A 26061-nucleotide genomic window follows, 5' to 3' on the forward strand; every position below is an offset into this window, starting at 1 on the left:
CATGGATGTAGGATACATGGATGTTTTGGAACAAAATATTAATGTTGTTATTGGTGTTGTCCTTTTTAACCAATACTAAATAAAACCATATTTTATTTTTATAATAGTATTATATTTAAAAACAGCCATAAAATCAAAGCAAGAGACGCAAATCAATATCTGAGTGTGGCGTTAATGAGGAGATGCAGCAGAGATGGAGAAGAAGCCAAAGGTAGCAGTGATGAGGTGGGAGGATGGGCGGAGTCAGGAGGCTGGAAGAGGCCGCTGGTGGATGCCGCCGAGATTAGTTTTGCTTCAGTAGTGTAAGATCATAAAAATGAGAAAGGGAGGAGACAGTGTGGGAGACAGAGAGAAGAGGAGGATTAGTGCCACTTCAGGAATGACAAAGACCAGAGAAAGAGGCCGGATTGAGGAGGTAAAGAGAAGATGAGACGATGAGGAAAGAGGGAGAAATGCCAAAATTTAGTCAGGATTAGTGTGGGTTACGAAACAAAGATGGGAAGGAGAGACAAAGAAATGAGGAAGAAGTGAAGTATTTGAATTTGGGAAAAAAAAAGGGATGTGCAATCCAAACTGTCGTGGCAGAAAAGATGAAAAAGAGATTAAAGACAAAACAGAATTACTATTATTTAATTTATTTATTATTGTATTGTTATTATTAATAATAACAACAAAATATAATAATAATAATAATAACAATAATAATAGCCATGGATAAGTCTTCGGGGAAAAAAGAAATCAAAAAACAAAAAACAGAAGCATGGACTATTTTTTCAGGAAGTGAGTGTGTGTCTACGAGCCCCCTGCAGATCCATGGGTTGGGAACTGGGACAGACGTCTCTGGCACGCAAGGGAGTGACCACGCCCACATACGCACACACACACACACACACACACAAAACAACATGTAAAGGTCAGTAGAGCTCACGCAGAATTGCACTAAAGCACTAAGTGCACAAACCTCCGAAATACACACGTACACTAACGCACGCAAACTGTACTGGGATTCCCACAGTGACCGGGAAGCATTCCCAACTGGAACTGGCGGCTCACTGGGCTGGAAGACTAACATTTCTCCAGGCGGCTCTGGATTAGATCAACCCTGGGAATTTCACACTGGGATGGAGAGACGGAGACTGGGAGGACAAGTGAGACAAGAGATGGGGAAAGAAGAGTGTTTGTAGTGTTGGAAAGTTACCAGATTTTGGTAATTCTAAAATATATAAACATAATTATATAGAATTGCTGACTAAACATTCATCACTATAAAATGACACCATGAAAATGGTCATTGGATTTGTTCCAGTAAAATTGGCCGGGGATTTAAAAAGCTAATAAAACTAACTGGTAACTCAGATAAAAGCTAAATTCAAACATAGCAGAACCAGCTACTTAATATATGTGTAAAACTCGAATATCCTGAGCGCAAAAATGACAATAAAATATTACTTTGACAAACCTACCATAACCTATCGTGAGGAAAACAAAACAAGACGTAACAACAATGCTGCTGATGCCGATATCTATGATAACTACAACAATATCAAATGAAATACAGTTCACATATACATTAAAAATGAGAGCAAATATAGTTGAAGAAAAACACCAACTTTGATAAAACATGTCTAAATTTTTGTCAACGAAAACATTTATATCTTAGACAAAGTCCAGTAATTCGACAATTTGCCAGCTGATCCCCTGCCGAGGACGGTGTCCCCTCATGACAGCACAGGAATTCATCGTGGCTCTACCCCAATGGTGTTTCAGTCAGAAAAGTGGGCTGAAGTTCAGATCATTTCATGTTTTCTTACTGTTAAGTTTGTTATTGACTGACTTTAAGTGTAACTATTTGTCCTAGACACATACTTTACAGTTTCTTTTTACACAAGGATTGATTATAATGTACATACGTTTCGGAAAAATGCCACGAGTAGTGAGGACTATTTTGAAACAATTAATGCTATCCAAATACTCAATCGATATTTGTTTTTTAGGAGGCAAAATAGCATTAAAATACAAGTAACATCCGACTGCGTTGGCACAGCACACGTAGCAGCCCAGCAACGCGAACGACACGGCTGTAAATAGCTTGGTATATAATAGTATTCAATAGAAAAAGTTGCTTAAAAACGCAACAGATTGACATTGTGTATCCTATACAGTAGTACCTATACCCGGCGCGTTGGGCATTTTGAATGGCATTCGACTTAGGTCCAATCTGAATTTTTAGCTACAAGTAACATCCGACTTACGACCGGCATCGGTTCTGATCCACCGGTCGTAAGCCGGATGTTACTTGTAGCTAAAAATACATATAAAAGAGCTTATTAAAATATGCTTTTCAAACAGGTCATTAAAAGTTAAAATGCATCCCAGACCACTGCTCGTAATGGTCAGTATTTTTACTGCAGACTTAAAAAGAATGAGAAAGAGACTGGACAAAAACGGCTGTGGATGACCAAGATGAACAGACATTTAATCCACCACTAACAAGGGTAGACGAACGTGAACACATACTTTAGGTGATTAAAACTTATAAAAACCAAAGCGGCAGCACATAGAATAGACTAGAATAAAAGTGGAATTACAACAATAAAAAACAAAACCATGTCGACAGCTTCAAATCCTAAGTGACTGGCATAGCATTATTGCCAGTACTGTAGCAAAAAAGAAACCTGGTCAGTTCTCACTATAATTCACTGTGTACTAAAGTATTGAGGATGAACGCAGCTCAGCTCTGTTCACCGATTTAAAACAACTTCCTGACTGGATTTGTGTTTTCGCCACATTCACCCATTGCCACAGAATGTTGTGTTTCCAAACCAGAAACTGGCATACTCTGTTATGAGTGCATATGTGAGCATAAAAAAAAGAGAAATCATCAAAGAAAAGGTACAACATGATGTTAAAAACACCTCAATATGAGCAAGTGTGAAGACCTGATTCAGGAATTACTACCAACATAACACAGAGCAAAGAGCTGTTTGATGTACTTTTTAAAAAGTAGTAAGTTCCACATCACGAATGTAGGGTAATGCAAGGAGAAGGTTCTGGAGGGCAAAGTCATTTTTAGCTTCATTGATAAAGAGAATTAGAGCGTCAGAGTTGGTGAAAAAGAAGTGAAGAACTAGAAGGAATAGTAATGAGGGAGATGAGGAATGAAGTGGCACCTCAGCATCATGCAATAGTAGAGATCTGAGAGGCGGAGAGAAGAGTCTGGGAGAAAAAAGCAGAAGGATGAAAGAAGCAAAGGATGAAAAGAGGAGTGTACTCACTGGGCGCACAGCACACGGTGACACGCAGCTTCATACATGGCAGAGGAGGGCCTTCATCTGTGGGTAGAGCTGAAATAGATCAAGAAGAGTCAAAGAAAGATGATCATGTTGCAGTTTCATGGAACTGCAAGAACAACAAGAGAACATAATGGTTATTTTAACGCTCCGTCACGTTAACGCTGGAAACAAATGACCTACCACTGCAAACGAAACGGACGCAGTTGTTTAAACTAGTAAATAAAAACAATAAAGAAATGTAATCGAGTGCACAAACGTAAGATTTGAGCTCATGTGGGACAGCATTGGCAATATTAGCTGTCATTTTTAAACCGCTTCTGGAGAACAAATCTGTTTGGAAAAGGCCGTTTGGAGTTCCACTGGTGAATAATTCACAAGCGGCTGCAAATTCAATATGAGTTTATATCGAAGCGTCTGTCTGAATTTCCATCATGACTGTAAAACCTGCACATAACAACCGGATGTCCCGAAATATAAAAGACAAAATAGGAATATCCGTTCAAAGCAAACTGTCCTTGAAAAGCATTTTTATTAGCAAAGTATGTTTTTTCATTAAAATATATGATTCAAGCTTCCACTTTCTGGAGCACATCACAGCCACAGCTGAGGGATGTGGGCTCCCTGGGTGTGTTGTCAGTCCATCACAGGGCACAGACACACAAGCACTCACATGGGTTTCAAAATAGAGCCATAGTACGCACTGTGGGATTGAAATACACATTTCAGGATGGATATCTTCACAGCACAAAGTCAAAGAGGCGCTACAGAGTGCGATGAGGCAAACCTAGCGTGCCTCTTAATATTTAAACCCCCTGCATGGCATATCTGACAAGAGCGGCTGCGTATAAAACATGTTACTCTACTGACTAAGCGCTCAGCTAGTTGAGATTCAAAATATCCATCAATTTCTCGTATAATATTTCATTTTCATGTGACTTTGAAGTTTCCTTTTCTTCCAGTTTCCTCATCTTGAACACTACCAAATCTCAATAATGATTCCTCCTTGATACCCGTCCAACATGTAAAGCATCCAGGTGACAACTACAATAACCCAACAACCCCATACTTCGTATGGATGGCTGTGACTTGACCACACTTGCAACATCTTTCAGGTTCTCCCATTAGTTGTTGCCACAGGCAGTAAGCCTCCTCCATCTTGCACCCTACCGTCTGACGCGCCTCTCCACAAGTCCAAACCATCTGAGTCAAACCTGTGGTTTCCATTTTTGGAATTGACTACAGGTTTTCGAAGCCAGCTGCTCTGCCATTTTCCTGAGCTTTTCACTATCACAAGGCTCCAAAAGACATTGAGTCCTGGGGTCCTTAAACTCGGACCTGTTTGCCATGGAAGACACCAACAATCAATGGCACCACTTCACCACAGTGAGGTGGCAAGGACATGGGTCTCACGCAGAGAAAAAAACTATTGCTTTAGAAATATTAGAGCAAAACATTGTGATGATTACTATTATGGTTAAACAATAAAAAGGCTGGAGTTGTAGATCAAACAGTGTGTTACTCTGGACACCCAGAATACACTAAAACACCTGTCACAGTGTGGACAATTTCCCGAAGTACTTCAAATCCTCCACCTTCTTTATCTCTGCGTCCTGTAACTTCACCTGTCCACTTGGGTCTCTCTCATTCACACACACGTATTCCGTCTTGCTGCGGCTAACCTTCATTCCTCTCCTTTCTCAGGCAAACCTCCACCTCTCTAGCTTATCTTCCACTTGCTCCCTGCTCTTACCACAGATCACAATGTCATCAGCAAACATCATCGTCCAAAGGGCTTCTTGTCTAACCTCATCTGTCAACCTGTCCATCACCATGGCAAACAAGAAGGGAGCTGAGCCTTGGTGCAGTCCCACCTCCACCTTGAACTCCTCTGTTCCACCTGCAGCACACCTCACCACCGTCTTACACCTGGTATACATGTCCTGCACAAAGACACAATGGAGCTCCTTCTGAGAGTTACTCATTTATAGTCTTCAATTGACCATTGTGAGTCTGTGAGATTAAAATGGCTGAGTCTGCTCAGACAAGCCTTAATCCATCCTGGATATCAGACACTGGCGAGGTGTTTCCTGCTTTTCTTGAAGGCTAATGGCGGCCTGTAGGTCATGGACGAGGGACCCTGGCACAACGGCACCTCCAGTGTCCAGAGGAGCTGGGCAGCTGAGTGGCGGACAGACTGAACCAACTAATGCTGTTAGTGTCTCTAATACTATTGTGCTGTCCTCCCGGGCTAATGCCATTACACTGTAGCCGATGCTGTTGGCCCATTCGCCACAGGAACCCCAGGGGCAGACATTTGGACCAACTTTACGCCTTATCTCTGATGTGGACAAAACACACGAGGGCTCGTTGTGGCCTGACCAGAAGGAGGGTGGGCCACGGTGGACCCCCATTGTTGCTGTTCTGTGAACTGGCCTGAGTCGCTACAATAGCGCAGTGTTTTTGTGTGTACATGTATACTACTGAGTCGGTCTGTGTGTGTGTGTGTGGAATCGCTCTCTCATGCCCACACAATGCTCCATTGTCCAGCCACAAACAACAGTAATTTATGTAAAGATTCTTTCTTTCCCCTCGTCTCATTCTCCATCGCTTTTGTTGCTCTCCCTTTTCTTCCTCTCATCCCTTTCTCCTCCCCTGCCATCCAGCTCTGTCAGACTGTGTCCATCTTTTGCTTTTCAGTCTCTCTGTCACTCTTCCACGCCTTTCCACCTCTGTCTGGTTCTCTGCTCGTCTCCCCCACTGTCGTCCCATATTGATCTCCATTTCTTATTCCTTCACTTCACCGTCCTTCACTTTCTTTGTTGTCACTTCATTCTTCTATTCTACACCTTGTTTCATGTCTTTCCTTTTCTTGCGCAAGTTGTTGAGAAAAAGTCAAAAGCTTTTACAGCCACCGAGTCAGGTTCTTTCTCTGGTTTATTTGAGATGATCCAAGTAAGAAGTGGAGATATAATGGACCAAAAGCAAGCCATCACTTGAGTGTTGTAGCAACTTGCAGGTGGAACAAAACGTATTGATGCCATTCATTGCGATTTAATGAAAGCATGAATGCTAGGAGCAGGAAACAAAAGCTTCATGCTGGCAACCGATTTCCCAAGATATGCTTTAAGACAAAAAAAAAAAGAAATAAAAAGATTTATCTTTAAGATCATGACATTTGTCTGTGGTTACAGTTAGTACCTCCTGCTCCATTTATGGGGGAGCTAATGCCATGGCTGGGGATAGCAGGTAGAGTGAAGAAGAACAGGCTACTGCCTGCCTGTTTACAACACCTGGTGTCCACTCTGCTTTTGTTAAGCGTTGAATTGACGTGCAGACAGGTGAATTTAGAACTCTACCACACACATTAACTGTTGGATTTACAGATGGCCACTTGATATAAAGAGTCAGAAGGCTCTGGCCAGATTTACATAAAACATGCTTTCAATCCTCAGAACTTTTCTATTTCTTGAAATAGCTTTCATAATGTGAATCATTGTGATGTCCATTATCAAAATTCTGGCTCCAAGTATAGATATTTTAATGAATTAAGCGCAGCATTTCCAACTCTCGTCCAATCTGGTTCAAGTACATTGATGGCTCTGCCTACTCAACATGAAATCCAACAGCCAGATAGAGCAGCATGGAGCTCTGTCTGTGTGTCTGGAGGATGTTTGAGTATGATTGTAGTTTTAAAAGCACTTATATAGTAATTACTGAGACTCTGAGTCAGAGTTGGTTCTATAAGATCAAGCTGCGCCTCTGTACAGAGTCTTCAGACCCAGCTGTGTGACTTGGATCTGATCAGTGACCGACACGTGACTTAACTTGTGTTTACTCCAGTGTATTCTCATACACAGGCATCAAAGAGTGTGACAGACAGAGTTAGAATAGAGTTGATCTGCATCTTTAACCAATATCAAAATACAGCCAACACCCATACTTTGTTGATGAAGAGGACAGATTCCAATAAAGCATGGAGTGTGACAGTAGGGGTGCATTTGATCGGCACTGATATCTTTCATTTTGCAAAATGAATCACTTAGAACTCGCTACCCTGCTGGTCACACTGATGCTAAAGCTAGCAGGAGCACACAGTCTATGAGTGGTTCGCTGCAGAGCTACACTGAGGAAACACATGGAATTCACGGCATTAGATGACAAGTTTTTTTTCAGTTGAGGACCAAGTAAAGCTGCACCTGAGACCAGCCATATAATACGCAGAGCCGGAGGTACTTTTCAGACACATCTGCAGCCTGACAATAACTCAAGACACTTTATATTGTTTTGTTAGTTTGCTATTTGTTATTTTATTGACTGCCACACCACTTTTATTTTTAACAGCAACAATACTGCTGTGTTCACAAATATCCTTTTCCAGACAAGTTAAATGAAGTTGTATATGTCTATTATTTTGCAATATATAGCAAAAATCTATAATATATTTCAAAAAAGCACACTTTACATAAAAGAAAAACTGCTCCAGTTTGATTGATTTCTGAGAATATTGACCAGGAAGAGTCAGTGAGTTAAACTGTAAAGCAGGGCAATAAAATTTCCTGTTCAGTTTCCCACGTCATATGCTGTACTTGCTAAAGCATATATAAAAGCAGCCTGACTGCATCTTATTTCACTTCATATACATCATTAAAGCTTCTCAATATAAATGATATATATATTCCAAAACAAATGATTTGTTTTAATTTGTTTTAAGGGGCAGGGAATAGGCTAAAATTCCATTCCAAAACAAAAGACCCAAACCTGATATTTATAAGTAGTGGTCAGAAACATTTCGATATAAGCATTAAAGTTCTACTATGACCCTTCCACTGTATATATGGAGCCTGCATATATATACTGTACATGCACATTGGAAGGGATGCCCAGGTGTGTTGTAGAAAATAATTCATGTTTCGACTATTTTGTCTTCATTGACATGTTTTCATGTATTGTGGTGCAATTACGAGTTCTTTATATAGTATATAAATAACACCTGTATAGTGGACCATGTATTGCTTATCGTGCTGCTAATATCATGTAGGGTCAGTGTCGAATTGTGAGCTCCAATCGTCCCACTTCCAGACAGTTGCACTGTCATCCACACAAAAGTCCATCTTTGCTACCTGAACTTTTCCCCCGCCCCTTTCAAAAGCTGCTCCTAAAACACACAGATCCACTGTCAACCAGTTAGTACACAAGCCAAACCCGCTGGTGGCGTAGCAATGCTCTCACAAAAAACAGATGATGCATGTAGAAGTGGTTGCGTACCGCATTCTGACAAAAACGTGCAAATGGAATGAAAACACCTGGCTCATATGGACGAAAGGAACCATCTCACAAGTAACTTTTAGCGGTACTGATTCCGTGTAGTTGGTGGCATTGTGACGAAAAAACATTTGCTTATTGTTGTTCAGTTAGTGATAGAAATACTCACAGCTATAATAGTACTGGTGGCCTGGCAAGAACTCAAATCCCAATGAGAAGGGGGTGAATCTTTGGATCTTTTCAGAGAATTTTACAGGTCCAAACGGAGCAAAGGGGGTGTTGCACTCCCACCTCTGGATGGCTCCTCTGGTCTCCACACAACCCCCGAAGGAAGACTGTCTTATCAAGTAGAGAGCCAGCGTTTCGGGTGGCCCTGAGCCCACCGACCTCTTGTTGGGATAATAAGGGCAGTAGATATCCAGGTAGTCGTTCAGGTTGACCTGGATCGATAGCTCTCCTGATGTTAACCTGGAATAAAGAAAGACAAATGGCATTAATTTTTCAGCCAGCAATTAGAGGCGCACATGACTGAGAGGGACAGAGCCGGCAATGAAGCACAGACGGACGGCGAGAGGAAGACAGATGACGCGTATTTGGGATTCGTGGATGCCTGCAGAAATGGAGCTGCAACAGACGGATGGTTCAGCAATATTAGGAAAAACAATTACACATTGAAATGTGCTGTTGTTCTTAAAACACAACAAAAAAACAGGTTGCTTTGGGAATTGAATTCTTAGAATAATACAACTGCCAGGGGAGTTACCCGACCTGCGAGGGAGAGGTGCTGAGGCACAGAGAGAACAATTCCTCAATGCTAATTAGGACCACTGAGATGAATTCCGTCTAAAACAAGCGCGACACGCTCCTTTTCTCACCCCTCTTTAACTTGGCGGGACAGAAATACACAGGTGTGCGCCAAGTGAGTGTGCGTCATGCAAAACTACGTCTTCAGTCAAGGCTGATTGGGTTTTGGAGCAACAACAACTGCAGACAAGACGGCATCATTAGAACAGAGGAGCCTCATCGTGCGAGCTGTCAAGAGTTATGGATGCTCACACTAAGCCCCGCACCAGATCCAAATACAACATGGGATGGAAGTGGAAGCCGAATTGATGAGGCTGCAGTTAAAAGCAGTATGAGACGAGGACAGGTAGAGGGCTGCATCTGAAAGCCATGGTGGCATTACGGCTGATGACTCTGCCCTCTTATTTCCATACCAATGAGTTTGGCTTTGTGGTGGCTCTTTGAGGAGATGGAGGAAGCGTGCTGTCCGGTATGTAGCCTCTTATTTAGTTCATTTCACAGACTTGGCTGAGGACATTTTAAAGTCCCACTGATTCTCCAGTGAAGACTCCAGCTGACTGAAATAGCCACATTAATGAGCAGATCTGTGTTCCAGTTTGAAAGTAACTATGTTTCCCTGCTACATGAACGAGCTGTAGAGTGGAAATAAATAAATAAATCGGAAAAGTCACTGCATCTAAAAGTGGAACGCTATAGACACAGGCCGTTTTCCATCTAGTAAAAGTTACATTAGGACTCAAACAAGAGTTTTCTTCATAACTTCCATGAAGAAATCCAAAGATGAAACTGCGGTTGTAAAGTGAACATCTATTGGATAAAGTCAAGTATATTTGATGGAGTATATTGCCTTGTTTAGTACAACAACCATGCTTCAATGATGAAAATAATAATTGTACATCTATACAATAATACGACAACAATAAAACTATGGCACTGAATTGACACTTAGGAGTTCAAGGTTCCATGAAAAGCCACATTTTAAGTAGAATATATAATCCTCAGTGTTCAGACCTTTGCTCTGTACGTGTTTATATGGATTAGTAAGGGCATTTTAATTTCTAAAGTGCACTTATGACTGAAGCACCTCACCTTAAATGTATTACATTCCACATTTTCAAAATACATTTTGAGAGAATATATTAAAGTTAGTGTTGAATAAATGCTGGAGGCTTGACACAAACTGAACTCACCTTTCAATATTTATATACCCGAATATAAAAAACATTTTCATGAATATTGGTTTGAATTGAAATACAAATTGCTTAATTTTTACTAAACTTTATTCAAGTTTAAAATAATACACATCTCCATAATTTAAATTCACAAGTAGCGCCGGAAATTACTTTTTTAATTACAACATAAATTCAGTTAAAATTGTCCTTAATTCTCTAGCTATAGAGAATTGCCTCCCACCAATTACCTTTTCTAACTTGGACAGCAGAGCGCCTGGAATATAAGCCGCACCCACTAAATTTAAGAAGGAAAATAGCTCTGGTTCATACATAAGCCGCAGCAGTCTATAAGCCGCGGGTGCAGTGGTGCTGTCCGCACCGTAGAAAGGTCAATAATGGACCTGGCTAAAAAAATGCATCAAGTTCACTTGTAAAGTAGTTTTCACTAGTACATGCTCAACACTTTATACTACTGAATTGTGATGCTGCTATTCAGAGTGAGGTGAAGAAGAGAGTGGAGGGTGGAAGAGGCGGAGACGACTGACGGTGTGCGACAGAGGAGTAGCCAGAGTGAAGTTTAAGATAGTCGTGAAACCTGCCGTGATGGATGGTACTAGACTTGGAAGAGCTATGGAGAGGAGAGGGATGACATGGCAAAATGTGACATCAAGATCTGGTCACAGGTCTGTCAAAGTTGGACGGAAAAAATGATCTTTTGTGAAGGTAGAAATCTAAGCTTTGTGTGTCATTGGAAACGCAAGTGAAAGTAAAATTAAAAAGGCATCTGTGAGGGACGAACAAGCGAGCACAGTACAGTAAAGAGAGAAAGAAAGTTAAGTGTTTTAATTGGTGACCCCAGAGAGTCCGAGAGCAGACACACACAGAACAACGGCAGAAGAAGTGAGGAGATGGACTTTAATTGGTCTCCTGTTCTCATGGACTGCTGACAAAGAGAATGAGCGGCTGAATGTAGCCCAGCCAGAAGGGGGCAAGTCTGTCAGTGGGGGTCTTTATAGAGGGGTGACAGAGCGGAGGAAAGAGGAAAGGGGTGCTGTGAGTCAGCGAAGAGGAACATGGAGGGAAAAAGAGCGTGCAATGGGCAGGAGGAGGAGGTGGACAGTCTGAAGCTAAGTAGGTGAACACAGCAGAGACAGAAGGGATCTAAGCAGTGTGGACTGAGGAAGGAGGTTGAGACCAAAGTGAAATGAAACAGAGGGGTGTGACAAGAAGTTGGAGGCCGTCCAGTAAATCCACCAAGGATACCCAACAAAAACAATGTCGTTTAACAGGAATAGAAAGGCGGTGTATTTCCAGTATGCAGGGCAGTCGAGACCATCTGAGCAAGAGTTCTTCCAGAATTAGCCGTCTATCACAAGGACAGGACGCCATCCATCAGCATCCCTGGCTCTGGACACGTACGCACTCCCCTGATCAATATCCATGAGAGTGTCGGGCCAGGATAGCTCTATTACCTGCGTGTGCCAATTACAGCAGGGCAAAAACACTCCACTGCAGACGGGAACACACACTACCTGTGGGCCGCGGCTCAAGGGCCGCTCTGCGGTCAGATGTTGACTTAGGTGCGCAGCTTCGAAGGCGACGCCACGTGTGTCTAATAATAAACCTGTGCTGTGTCAACACGCCGCAGCGTCTTCTGCTCTGCATGTCATTCACCTTCCACTTCTGCTCTGGTCTCCTTCACCCAACCCCCAATCCAGGTTCCTCCCTTTATCTTTTCATCACCCAGGAGTGTGTGCTCATTTTAAATATGTATGTTAGCCACCTATGTAAGGCCCGCAGTGCCGCATGGGCCAGAACATCAGTGCAGTGCAGGGCGACAACTCATGGCCAAATGCAGCCCGCCATTTCATTTTCAGCAGCCTGCATGAACTTGAACTGGAACTGTGAAATGGAAAATACCAGCCCACATTGATAAAAAAAATACTCTTACACAGTCTGCACCCAACATGCTGACACACAAGGTCATTCCTGGTCTGCCTAATAACACTAGTTCTCCTTCTTTTGTCAGTTTTTGGCAGAACAGATGTAGCAAATGCAGATTACTGCCCCCCACAGGTAGCATAAAATATGTTTGGAACACTGCAGCCTTTTATGAAAAATATTATTTTACCTTGATGCACGCAACCTGCTCTCCGAAAGTAATATTTTCATATTAATACATTTCGCCACATGTTCAGACACTCCCCACGTTACATGTTGCCTATGCAGCGATTACAGAGATCCCTTGCCTTACTCATGTCACCCTGTCAGACATCTCTCCTCTGGCCTCTTCTTCCTCTCTCTCAGGTCCCTGGAAACCCAGAACCCTGCTCTCCACAGTGGTGACAGCACTCGGTGTCATCGGCGCACAGAGGAGGTGCGAGTGTCAGAAAACACCAGCCTGGGTGCGGACCAGTGCAGAAGCAAAGATGCAGGACAACCTACACGCACACATAAGAGCATCGAAAATAGACACACACAGAGACATGAAAGTACTTGAGAATAAAACATGTCCTGCCCCTCACGCCAGAGGGTGACGGCTGAAACCTTCAGCGTGAGCTCAAGGTGCCAAATCAAAAAACTAAAACTAGAGCAGTCGTGTCCTATGGCCAGGCTTTGTCCATTTTTACAATGCTACATTTTTGCACAAGTGTTGTCAATGTACGTAAAAGTGACCCGACACAGGCACCCGTGTGTGCGTGTGCATGCATGTGTGTGTTTCATTATGATGGAATGCAGGGGTTTGACTGTGGCTAAGACCTTTGATCCTTTAATATGAGAGAATAATTAAAGGAGCAAAAATCCCACAACACAGCTCCAGGAATACAGAATAGATACTCGATAACGCATAGCAGCTGCATACCGAACTCCCTCAGCTACCTTACGCAATTGATGCAAATATGCAATACTACAATGGCTTACCAGAGGTTCCACATGAATAAAAACATGAGTGCTATTGCGCTAATAAACACTTAAACAAGGAAGCATTTCATTTGTATGTAGATGGCCTTTGATGGTGGGAGGTATGGCGCCGTTTGGTTGGGTCATTTTGCTGACTCGGCACAGCAGAAGTGGTCATCCCCACTTGAGTGTGAATTGTACGCACAGCTATCGACCAGAACATTATTGGCGTGATATTGAACTACATCTTCCTCAATGTTACATCTATTTGAAGAGGAAAGTAGAATGTATTAAGTGGATGAGGGAGCAAATGCATTCATTTTCTTCTTCTTATCTGAGGTGAGCTGCCGAAGCAAAGAGGCCCTCTACCTCGGAACCTCCACCTGCTCTTGTAGGGTGCTGTGATCTGGCACAAACGCAGGCCTTTTCCCAGTTGCACTCACCCTATAACAGGGCTGTCAGCCTTGACCCCCAAATGGAATTAAACTAAATAGTTTTATTGAATTTACTCATGACTTTAATTGTATGCCAGCCATAGGTGTTTTAGGTGGGCCATGGCGGGCCAGAGCTGACCTGGGTTTGACTCAGCTACTCTACAATCTAACCAGGGAGGAGTAGCAAAACTAGTCTAGTGGCTTGCCAGTTGTTTGGGTCACTTCCGGCAGCTCGTGACCACAGAATGTAGGTTGACTGGTAAATCCAGAGCTTTACCTTTGCTCTTTCTTCAACACGACAGGTTGCTCATTATTGGTGCTATGACTCACCTGTCAATCTTCTCTGGCTATTCACGTGATGCCATTTTCTTAAATGGCCACTTTTTCACTTCTGCTCTAAATCGATTTTAGGTTCAAGCACAGCGTCATATTCGCAGTTATGAAATTAGTTCTAAACCTCTCAAAGAATCTTTCTCACTCTGCCCTGTGGCTTCCTTACGGCAGCTGGAGGCAGAGAAAAACAATTTCATCTGCAACAAACCCACATCATCCAAACAGACACACACCTCATCATGAAGCGTAACAAACGCAGAACCTGCCAGCTACTGGCAGTCCAGCCGCTGCTCACTGGTACCTTCCGACTGGGTTGTTTGGCTTCACCACTGCCAACTGATAAAACCACTCAAGGCAAACAAACAAGGAAAACCTCCCGCAAGACCAAACTGAATCAGCGATATGTTTTCATCCTCAAAATGACAACCTGTGATGTTGCACCTGGGAATAAAACAAGCTGCTGCAGGTAAATTATGTGATGAAGACGACACCCTGAAGACAGTTGGAAAGAGAGACGTTGAAAAAGAGAGAGAACATTCTGTCTTTTAGGTGTCAGCCACCCTCAGACCCACTTCAGAGGAAGTGTTACGAGGGTTACGAGGAAGAAACCACACGAGGCTTCCTATATAATGTTACATATCTGCTGAATTATTCCACGGCTGCGTCTCGCCCTCTGCACGTTTCTGCGGATGTAAAACAGAAAAATAATCAGGACAATCCCGCCTCAGCTTTCCTCCCTGCTGAGAGGAGCGCCCCCTCCCCTCCCTCCACACGCTGGCCTTTCGTGTCCACAGTTAAAAACATCACTGTTGTGTCTAACCTGCCGCTTACTTCCCTCGTGCAAAAACAAGAATTTCACCCCCCCACCCCTGACCATCTGGGGCCCCCCCGTGGCCCGGCCTGGCCAGCCGGCGGCAAAATCCCTCACCCCCTCCTGCACCCCTCATCCTCACATCACCGTTTATTCTCCTTCTCACTTTAGATTCACGCCGTAGCCGTTGATCATCCGCTTCGTCCACAGAGGAAACAGACTTATCAGCGCCGTCCTGTTTGTGTGTTTCCAGCAAGGTCACCAGGAAATATCAAGCTAATATTTCCAGCATTTGCTGTTCTCTAGCTCCCTTCTTTGTTTTTGTGAGGAAAAAAAGCAGTTTGTAAGCATGTTTTGATCAGATCCGTCACTCAAGTTAAATCCCAATTCGATGGATGGATGATTGATTTTTAGAATAAAGAAGTAAATGAGCTCGACGATGAACATGAGATTAACATGAGTAGGAAAAGCAACGTACGTGCTAGTACGATGAGTCGCACGGGACTGGAGCTGCTCCCAGTACTGGGGACAAGAGAGTACCTGTCCATCACAGGACAACATAGGTCCATTTATGCTCAACGGTACATACAGATATAGACACAGCCTTCTGTCACTGCTCTGTTTTTTTGTCCTGTATTTCTGTTTTCCACAAAGCTATTTACTATTCCAGGACATTTTATATGAATTGTTATAACGTTAAAGACCAAGGGAGAAACACTGCTATCTAGGGGCGGGAGGCCGTCATGTCATGGATTTCAACTGGAGTATGACTCAACTTCCCCTTAGATTAACTTTTAGCCTCAGTCATGACCAATATCAGTAGTTCAAAGAAACACTTTTAGGCCTTACAAACGTATATCATCGAAGGTTTTATCATCCATATTCAAGTTCACCTGACCGATCCCTTATTTATTTTCAACCACCTTACAGGCAATTTCTGCTTTAAGATTGTGGTGGAGTTGCTGAACAGACAGATCAGAGCCTCTGATGTGGGCTGGGACTTTAGGAAAATGGATGTGCGCACGCATCTGGTCATGCGTGATGAATTTGGCACATATACATTCTGCCTGTCTCTGTACCAGTAATCTTGATACGGCGATTACTTTCCCTCAGACCCTCTATTAAATGACCGGCGGACATTCAGGCCTTTTGTGAATCAAACTGTGCAGCTCAGCAGTCATGGATGCGCTTAATCTATAGATGCCTTAAGGTCCCACACACAAACACACCGTGGCCCATTTTGAAGGCACATATCCAATAGTGACCTTGAGATTCAATGAGCATTTCAGTGTTGACCTTGAGGCCCATAAATTCTCAAACTGTTAGTCGCCAGAATGTTAGCATTATAAAACCATCCTCACCCTGATGCTCCATGAAGTCACACACCTTCTGGTAAAGACAGACCCTATTAGCTGCCAGTTCTAAACTTCTCTGTGGCCCGCCTGTATACTGTACACAAGGTCATCCAAACCGAGGGTAATTGAGTGGTTCAGGCCCACCGGACCTATCATCAAGCAGAGCAACATATCGGAAACGTTTTGATCCGGACACAGAACCCCACTTTACCACTCTCCAGTGTGCACCAGAAAACCAGCCTAAAGGGTTTCAGCCACTTTGATGGTGATTTCCAGGTAGGGCTGTCACCATATCAGACCTTCTCTTCTATTGTGTGCAAAAAACAATATCATAATAAATAGAAAGAAACTTAAATAATAATGGGACAATCATCTTTAACGTTATTTATCTACTGTGGACTGTGGACTGAACTTCAAGTATCAATTATGGTTGAGCTGGTTGCTGTTTAAAAGTGGGTCAGCACTATATGATACGCATCCTGATACAGGAGTGGTCATATGATACATTGTGATATTGCAATACTGTAAATTCAGCAATATATTTTAAAAAGAGCCACCATTTTAAGGGAAAATCAGATAATGCCGTAAAATGAAAACAAGTTTATTGTTATGACATCAGTTCAGTTACAAACAAAAGAGTGAATCACTCACCTTACTCAACAAAATAACTCCAGTGTGCAAAAAGAAAACATTGAAACATGTCACAAATGCCACAACATATTCAAGTATCTATGTATCGAATATCGATGTAGACAAGTTAAAATATCATGAGAGGGGATGAGAGGGGGTGAGAGGCCACATAAGGTCAGACATGCTGTTACTGAAATGATGCCATGATCGCCCCACCCATCCATTCTTCCAGACGGCCACCATTTCTTTTCCGTCCATTCCTCCGTCGGGCGGCCCAAACCTCAGCGTAATAAGTGCTCTGCATGCTTCTACAGTCTAAATGGAGCGGCTGTGTAAATACAGGGCTGCGTTGTGCAGGTGCCAGGCCCAGATACTTGGGCCTGAATATAGCGTTGGCGCTCATACACTAATGGGACGAGGAACAAAGACAGGTGGATGTGTAAAACCATAATTCATACAAGTCATGAAATCCATCAAAATGCTCCGCTACTAAGTGTCAGCTGAACTGATCCTCCGTGTCAACATCATTTGTCTCATGTTTATGCAGTGGTCGGCCCGAACGTCTTTGCATACCAAGCTGCAACCTGAAAGTCAAGCTGGATAGAAAGTGAGGCCAAACTCGCCCGAAACACACCATCACTTCAGGCGAGAAGGTTCACACGATGGATTTAAAAACCTCAAGTGGATAAAAGGAATTCAACCATGCTTTCATCTTTGGTAAAATACATTTCATGCAAGGTCGCCGCGCATTGTGGCGTTTTTGTGAGTTTTTCTTTTCGCCAAAACAAGTGCGTGGGAAATGGTGCCACCACAACCTCAGTAAACGTTTCAAATGAAGTACTCAATTAAATATACAGATTAAGCTACTATGAGCAAAACAAATAATGAATAAAGGCAAATAAAGTTTGTTACTCATTTTGGGGTACCTCTAATTTTCCATTTTCATCCCGACATTGGGTGGCGGCCCTTTTTCAAACTTTTTTTTTGGGATTTTACACAGTGTTCTTTAAATGCAGCTCTTATCATGGATGGCCGACATGGACAAAAAAAAGTTATAAATGCGCGATAAATATATTTTCATTCTATTCCATTTGTTGGACATACTACAGTCTCTCTTGAAACTGTTTTATGATTATTAGTGGAGTTCTTTGTCTTGTGTGATAAAAAACCTTTTCACAATTCTCTGTCCTAAAAGGGTTGTTTTTCGTTGCCTTATTGAAGATTTCTCTAATACTTCGACCGCTTTAGAATTTGTTGATGGTCCCTAACTGATGCCGGGTTGTAGCATTAGCGCTGTCTGTGAGAGTGTGTCCGCGATCAGTGAACCCTGATGGGGACGCGGAAGAGGACGACGCCACCGCCAATACCGGAGCGGAGGCCCGTCCAATATCCAACTATTTTCACCAGGGTGTTTGGCCGAGGTGCCAGCGCAGCAGGAGACCTGCATGTGTTGATGTGAACCAAGGCAGGCGACCGCATCAGAGAACCTATGAGGACCACTCCATCTAATACAATAAACACACATCCAGCGACTCAGAGTCGACCAGTGTCATTATCAAAGGTTCCCTAAAATAATTTAAAAACTACGATAGTGAACCAAAGTCCGCCACACTCTCCACAACTGTCACACGCTGGTGTCGGCTGTTAAATGCCGCAGAACTGAAGAGCGCTGTGCACCGTCGTGGTCTCGTCATGTTCACGTGTGCAGGACCAATGCAGCGAGTGAGCCGCGTGTTTATCGAATTTATCGTGAGATGCAGAAATGTCAAAGTTGAGTTTGGCGGTATATCATGTACGATAAGTTATCGCACACATCTAGCTCTTACTAAACAAAATCATTTGAATAAAATCACCTTTTGTTTGCTTTGGTTTTAGAACATGATTTGACTCACTCAACAAGGGGTTACAGTGCGTTGCTTGGCTGCACACGTTTCCAGCATGCCATGTCTGTTGTACGGTTTTGCAGTTGCAGACACACAGAGGTTTCCTCACTTGCTGCCCTGCCTCTTTGATTCTGGGGAACAATGTTAGCGAAATATAATATCTGTGGGTCCATATCAGTGCAGACTGACATTCTTTCTTTTATTTCTTTTATAGAATAAATACTGGATTGCATGATAGTCAACAGCCTGTTGGTGATAATGCTGGCAACAACATATACTATGCACCTCTACCTGACACTGTCCTTTTACTGTGGTATAGAAATAATAACAAAAAGTCAAGCGTGAAGTAAATGATAAAACCGGTTCTACATATAGCTGCCGGACACAAAGTGTAAAGCTATGGTGCTGTTTTTTGGTTGTTAAATTATGCCAAACATCCTTGAGAAACAATGGTGAATATGAGGGTTCAGGTTAGACGTCTTCAAGGGCACAAGGTTTTCCGTGTACTGGAAGTTTTTTTTTCTATGAGCTGTGTGTCTGTTCTATTAACTATACTTGACTTCTTTTATCTGTGTCCCAGCAAGCCCCACCTGTGTAAGTGGGTTAAGGAGAAAATGGACCCTTAAATACACACACTGAGATAGCCTCTTGGCTATAATGAAAAGGGCACTGGCAAAGCAAACACACCAACCAATAAATCAGACTTGGCTTTGAGAATCTATCACTTAAAAGTGGGTCACACATCTGATGCTAGATACTTTAGCAGTCCTCACTTTTCGCCCAATGATGTGAAGGTCAGCGCTGGATGGGTGAACTGCTTCTCCCAGACGCGCTCTTTTTGTCCTCTAGTGTTTGACTACAGGGCGGTTGACGGAAGGGGCCGACAGAGGCAGCAGCCGACAGCACACATGGATGAAACATGCCACGCCAACCTGCTCCAATACTGAATTATTTAAACCGCAGAAAGAAAAGAGAAGATGGAGCGCAGCGAGATTTGAGACGTAGTGTAGCTAAATAGCATGTATGAGCCACTGTTGGTTTCATTGACTCTGTGAACTGGTTTAAAATGTTCTATACTTGGTTACACTCCCATCTGCTATCATTCACCCCATCATCAGTAGGTCCCATTTCCCTTTCCCCTCGACGCACCTCCACCTTCGCCTCTCTCTCTTCCCTCCGATGCTCCTTCCACCAGCATTTCACTCACTTCGCCCTCCCTCCTCATCGCTCTGTTTATCTAAGCACTTTCACGGTCACTGCTTTGGAATCCCAGGAGCCTAAACTGCCCCTTCACTCTCTCCCTCCCTTTCCTCACGGCCCATCCACGCTTCTCTCTCACTCGCCATCTTTCTCCGTCACAACCGTTAAGGTTCATATCGGCCTGTGCATCAGGGGGTATGGAAGGTTCCCCTTATTAACCCTCCAGGCAGCCAGCTTTGTCCTGCTCTAGTCACGCACAGCCACCCAGTGGCCCCGCCTTCACGCACATCAACACTTACACACACTATCTGGGGGACACTTACATTGTTGTCCAATCAGTTCCACTACAAAGTAGAAATTCCCTTTGAGGACGTGTGGTATTGAACTTCCACTTGTTTTCCATTCCAAGTATTGTACTCCGCTTTTGCTTGGTTCAACTAAAGTTATTGTGGTTTCAGTGCTTAACGTCCCTGAATATATTTTTCCAAAAAGTTCCACAACATCGACGATGGGTTGAGACGTTGAAGAAGGGGGGGCGAGGAAGGAAACGGAAAGGGTCAAGAGGAGAAGTGCAGATACCCGTCTCATGTGGCGCTAACAACAGCCGGACTCTAGGCTGGGATTATCTGATTAATTTGGGATTAAAGTTGACTGGCTGCCTCTTTAAGTAAAGAGCGGCGATGACCTAAAATGACAAGATTAACACAGTGGAAGATATAGAATGTGTGTGTGTTTATGTCTGCACAGCAAGACAAAGCCTGTTGAAAATCCGCTTTACTCAAATAAAAATGCAACCACAAGCTTGCAATACCAGGAAATATATAGGATCTATATTTAAGATTTCAAATGCCTTTTGGGAAGATCACTAGAGCTCTTCTTGTGCTTTGAACTTCCATACAAGACCACTTGGTATTTCCTATGCTTTCAATTCCATTTATTGGCCTTTGCAGGAAGTTTACTCTTTTCTTCATGGGTCATGTGACCTTCATTTGGAGAAGATGTTTTGGTTTTCAGAACCTGAATGCATTCCACTTGCGATGAAATGTGGTTAAAAAGGATCACACTGTCAGAGGAAAAAAAAAGAAAAAGATCTGAGCAAAGTTCACAATTTTCTATTAAAATCTACACCTGAAGTTTAACAATTATTCTTCAGCTGAAGTTCTTCCTTTGTACTGCATATTAATCCTCTTTTTATCCCAGCAGTCCTCGTGGTTGCGGCCAACATCCCACAAAATAACCTCTTTGGTATCGGTAATTGAGCCAGCAACTTTCCAGTTACTTGCTGAGACTTGAGTTGTGTATTTAGAAAACAAAAAAAAACCACCAGGAACCTTCTAAAAGTGGAAAGAAGGGAGAGAGAAATGGCTTCTTCTTCCTTCATTTGTCATTGCTAGTCCGTTGGTAGAACCCGGATTAATTCTGCTACATCACATCATACACAGGGCACGTCTGCCCTAATGTTTTCTGAAACACGGTGTGTACAAGAACTCCATTTCCAGCTGAAAAGAAGAGCAATGAGATTCATGAGTTCTTCTGCTACAAGGGCACATCTATGGAGATTTGGGAGAGGGCTATTTCCCCTCTCGCATTCAGCACAAAAACACCGCTCCAGATGCGCTCAGACTCTGAATTGCAACCATCTGATCTTTCTGATAGACACAACAAGGTAGGATTCTGGATGGTGAAAAAGATCAGCTGGGTCAAAGCACGAGTTGTTTTGAGTCCAATAAACAACTAAACTTGAGGTGTTTTCTCCACATGATCTTCATTCAACTGCTGTGGAAACACAATCACAAGATTGATGCCAACAACACCTAAAAGAAGAGGAGTCGTAGTTGGACAATTGTGAGCGAGGAGGCAGCAGTGCTTAAGTTCTCTGCTTTACTGGAAGCGTTCGACAAAATCACTGTATCATTTGGTGCTCAAATATACAGTAGGTTCAATAAAAAGGTTTGGTCTATAGTTGCAGCATTATTCTTATTTATTTTAAATGTATTTTCTTATACTTTTTAATAACCACCACCGAGGAGGAAATGCTTTTGACAGCGATGATTTGTCTGCTTCACTGTGTTGAAAATAACTTGGCTAAACTACTCAAGAAAAAAGACAACTGAATTGCAGTTTGTAAAGTTCACAGACAGACTCAGATGCTGCATCAAAACAAGACGCTTGGCCTCAAATCACTGCACCAAAATCGACCAAGAGGCTAACAAACTAATGCTAATGGAGTCCATTGTTTTGGACAAGCAGCAGAGTTGTGTTGTTGAGGACTGGAGGTGCACTATCAGAAGCCAATAGCACCTGAACCCCACATACTCAATCCCTGCACATGTAGTCGATGAAAAGAGGAGCTATGTGTCAGGTTATAAGGCAACATTCCTCCATTTAACAAGTGAAGTTTGCATTGTGGGTTTATATCCGTTCATTGAAAAGGGACTAAAATGTATTTATTTCATATTAAGTACATTAGTACTAAGCCTTTTTATTGTTTTTCATTTCCTTTAAAAGTTGCAATGTTGTCTACACAGTATTATTGTTATTTAATAGGCTCATGTAGTTAATCGAAAAAAGTGACTTTTGTGTGTGATTTAGTGAAGAAAAAAAAAAAAAAAAAAGGTATTGGCCTGTTGGGACGAGGAAAAAAAAGGCAATCGTATAGGCCAAAAAAAAAAAAAATGCTGATTGGAGCACCCTTAGTTGATGACGAATGAATGCTTGAAGAGCAAATGTGATGTCAACCACAACGGCGCAGACCACATCTGGGCCATTCACTGCACAGCTTATTATTTATTAGGAACATTTCTAACTCATTTCCTTGGAAGTGTCATTATTTACTTGTGATTTATTTGTGACACAAATGGGTGTCTTCCTTCCTTTTTTTTGAAGGCTGCTGCATGGATACTGGGACGTAGCTCTAGCTGGAGCATCACTCACATTGTTGGAAAATGAGGATAAAAATGGGGGTATGAACGGACTAAATAAAATGAAACCTGACAAGTAGATTGCACAACTATCGCCTCTATTTATTTTATTTTATTTTACAGCACTTTATTCCGAAGCACTTTCCTAGTTGGTGGCGCTTAGCGGTGCAAATGTAGAAACAAGGCAATGGACTGAAACATCTCAATATTAAAGGAAGGGTTGATCATGCTACATTTTGAATTAAAAAGTGAAACCCCTTTCATCGGACTAAGGTTGTTGCTGGAGAGAGAGTGGAGAGGGAAGGGGCGGGACAAATAGCGGTTGAGTTTGACAGTCCAATAATCTGAATGAGCCACTTAAAATAGTAGGACAGTGTTCAAGTCTGTGTTCCTCAGGTGACAATACCTTTCTGAAATGCATGTAAGACAATTTAATGTGTGAATGGGAATTAAGAAATACTGCAAAAGGAAGTCCAAAAAAAAAAAAAATCTCTCACCCCACCTTTAGGTACAATGCTAATGCAGGGAAGGGCAGTTGAAGGTTTTTTTGATCTGCACCTGTAGGATTCAATTTCCTGCTCTGCATGCTAACCAGTCAAGAATCAGGAGAGCATCTTAGCATTCCAAAAAAAAAGCACTGGGAAGCACCACACTGAGATGAAAAGCATGACGTGACACCACCTATGTGTGGTGCGATCAGCTGTCCGATCAAATAACTCTCTTTCACACACATTTATTCGAGCCGTCTTCTGGGCAAGGTAAGAAACATGTAGGGAAAATAGCGGCTAATTTAGCGGGAGCATCACGCTGGGCATTACAGCGAAGCCCCAGAATCATGTGGCGGCGGTTATTGCGCCAGAATAACATTTAAGCAGACTCACGCTGACACTGAACCAATGGCATTTCAGATTCTTTGGGGGGGGGGGAAGCAGGCACAGACTTGTTAAAAAAGTTTCTTTCTCCATTATCCGTGGAGTTAATTTACAAGACTCTCCGATATGGACTGGAGATCAGGAAGTACCGGCGCTGCCGGGCTCACCTGCGAGTGTGTGTTTGTAGGGGGCACTGAAAGAGGAGTTTTCTCCTAATGCCTGCGTGTGACAGTGATAGTAATACCTGCTGACATCTTTTATTCCCTCTCTCCCTCTCACCTCATCCCTCATTCCCTTGAGACCTTTCAGGGCTGCATTGGGACTTGAAATCTGTTGACTCTTTCCCTGCCATCCTCTCCTTAACACATTCTCCAACTCCCTCGCCAGCTGAAGCAGGTCCCCCCTCATCTCTGGGGAATGGCATAAAAAATGTTTGTGCGTGGTGTGAGCATGCCGGCACACAAGACACTACAAAATAGTTTTTCCAAATATATTGGGTCTGTGTCTGCTATCGTGGTGCTGCAATGCCAAATATGAAATTAATTTTTGTCCAACCTAATCCCGCTGAATACATCCACTTCTTGTTGCCATGTCTTTCATCACAACACATATTACTTAATGCAAAACAGCTCCTTTCTTCCAACACAGAGCAACACAGGATTTTGTCATTTTTCCTGGCAAGGCAAGGCGCCTCATTTATTCGCCAGCAGTGGCGCTCATCATGACAAAAAAAAAATGCCACCATAGTTCTTCAGTTAAACCTGTGATTTTCAATTGCATGATTGTAAACAATAATTAGACAATAAATAACATCTTGGAAACTCAGCCAAGCATGAAATCAGAGTGTTGGTTGTGCTTTCACTGCAATTTACTATTTCAGGATTGTTTCACTGCAGAGTTAGCACTTTCCTTAAACTGGTCATAAATTGTATTTAACTTCCGTCAGTACAATTGTGTTTAAGTCCAAGAGCTGGAATCTTTATTATGACTACAGTGAAACAACAAACGCTCACAAGGAAAACATTTTTCATTAGCACAGTGCCGCCCTTAGAGAGACACTTGGTGAACCACAGTGTTTGTCCACATCTTTTGGAGATGTAGTAAGACCAACAAGGAAGTCTTCTGACAAAATGATGGGACCAATGCAACAAAGTGTCCATTTGAGCTCTTGAGTAAATCAATTGGGCGGCCGATTTATCGCCACCGATATGTGCATTTATGATGACATCATGATCAAATGACATTTTTTATAAGATGCTATTTATATTCACATGACAAGCAATGTTATTGCCCGTAAAAATGAGATCACAAATGACAAAACTAAGCAGCCATTTCTCCAAGCAGACAGCCAGCCATGATGGTGGTCATGGAAATGACACCCGTGTTGCACCCACAGAGTCAGCCTTCACGGTAAAACAAGACTCTTTGCGTCACATCACTGAACCAAATTCGGGCCCCACCAATAGGCTAATGAAAGAAAGCTAAGCTAACGGAAACGAACTGCCGACAACTTTATTGTTTTGGACGAGCAGCCGTGTTCTGTTGTTGAAAAATGTACTGGCAGCAGCTAATAGAACACCTGGACCCCAGATACTCATTCCCTGGCAGGTACTGACAGGTGGTGGATAAACAGAGGAGCGGTCTGTTCATTGTTCATTGAAAAGGGTTATGAATTAAAAACAGTTCTTAAGATATTAATTTCATATTGAACAATGTACCCTTTTGCAATGTTTATTTGCCCTTTACTTTGCTTTAAAAAGAAAAAACAATCTGCAAAAATTTGTATCGGCCTGTCAGGGCTTTAAAAAATTTGCCCAAAAATAACTCGAATGTACAGAAAGCGAATTTGTATTAACCATATCAAAATGCAGCAGTCAAGTATCTATGTACTAAATATCCAGACTTCGCGATACTTCAGCATGTTGATATTTTTGTACACCCTTAAATGTATAAATGAAAATTACATTTTATTGAGATTAAAAAACACAAAGCAAGAACATGTCAAATTGATAAACAGGCCGATAACCGATATCAACCAGAAAATGTCCACGATAATTCATTGTGAGCGGATAATCGTCCAGCCCTATCATCAAGAACACAATATTTCGTCCACAACTACCGCTGATTATAGGAATGTATGACACGGCATGCTGTGTTGCCAAGCCTCTCTGAACTGAACCATACACCCAT

General features: G+C 42.5%; 1 protein-coding gene across 1 annotated transcript in view; it reads right to left on the bottom strand.

Moving 5' to 3' along the window:
* si:dkey-246i14.3 (ephrin A4) overlaps positions 1 to 26061 on the bottom strand; it is a 43590-nt gene that overhangs the window by 8816 nt on the left and 8713 nt on the right. The window contains exons 2-3 of the mRNA XM_053887157.1: positions 8725 to 9023; positions 3276 to 3344 (exon numbers count right to left, since the gene is read on the bottom strand). Coding sequence (XP_053743132.1) covers positions 3276 to 3344; positions 8725 to 9023 — 368 coding nt within the window. The remainder of the gene's footprint in view (positions 1 to 3275; positions 3345 to 8724; positions 9024 to 26061) is intronic.

The sequence above is a fragment of the Synchiropus splendidus genome, chromosome 15 (assembly GCF_027744825.2).
Source record: "Synchiropus splendidus isolate RoL2022-P1 chromosome 15, RoL_Sspl_1.0, whole genome shotgun sequence".
In the NCBI taxonomy this organism is placed as follows: Eukaryota; Metazoa; Chordata; class Actinopteri; order Syngnathiformes; family Callionymidae; genus Synchiropus; species Synchiropus splendidus.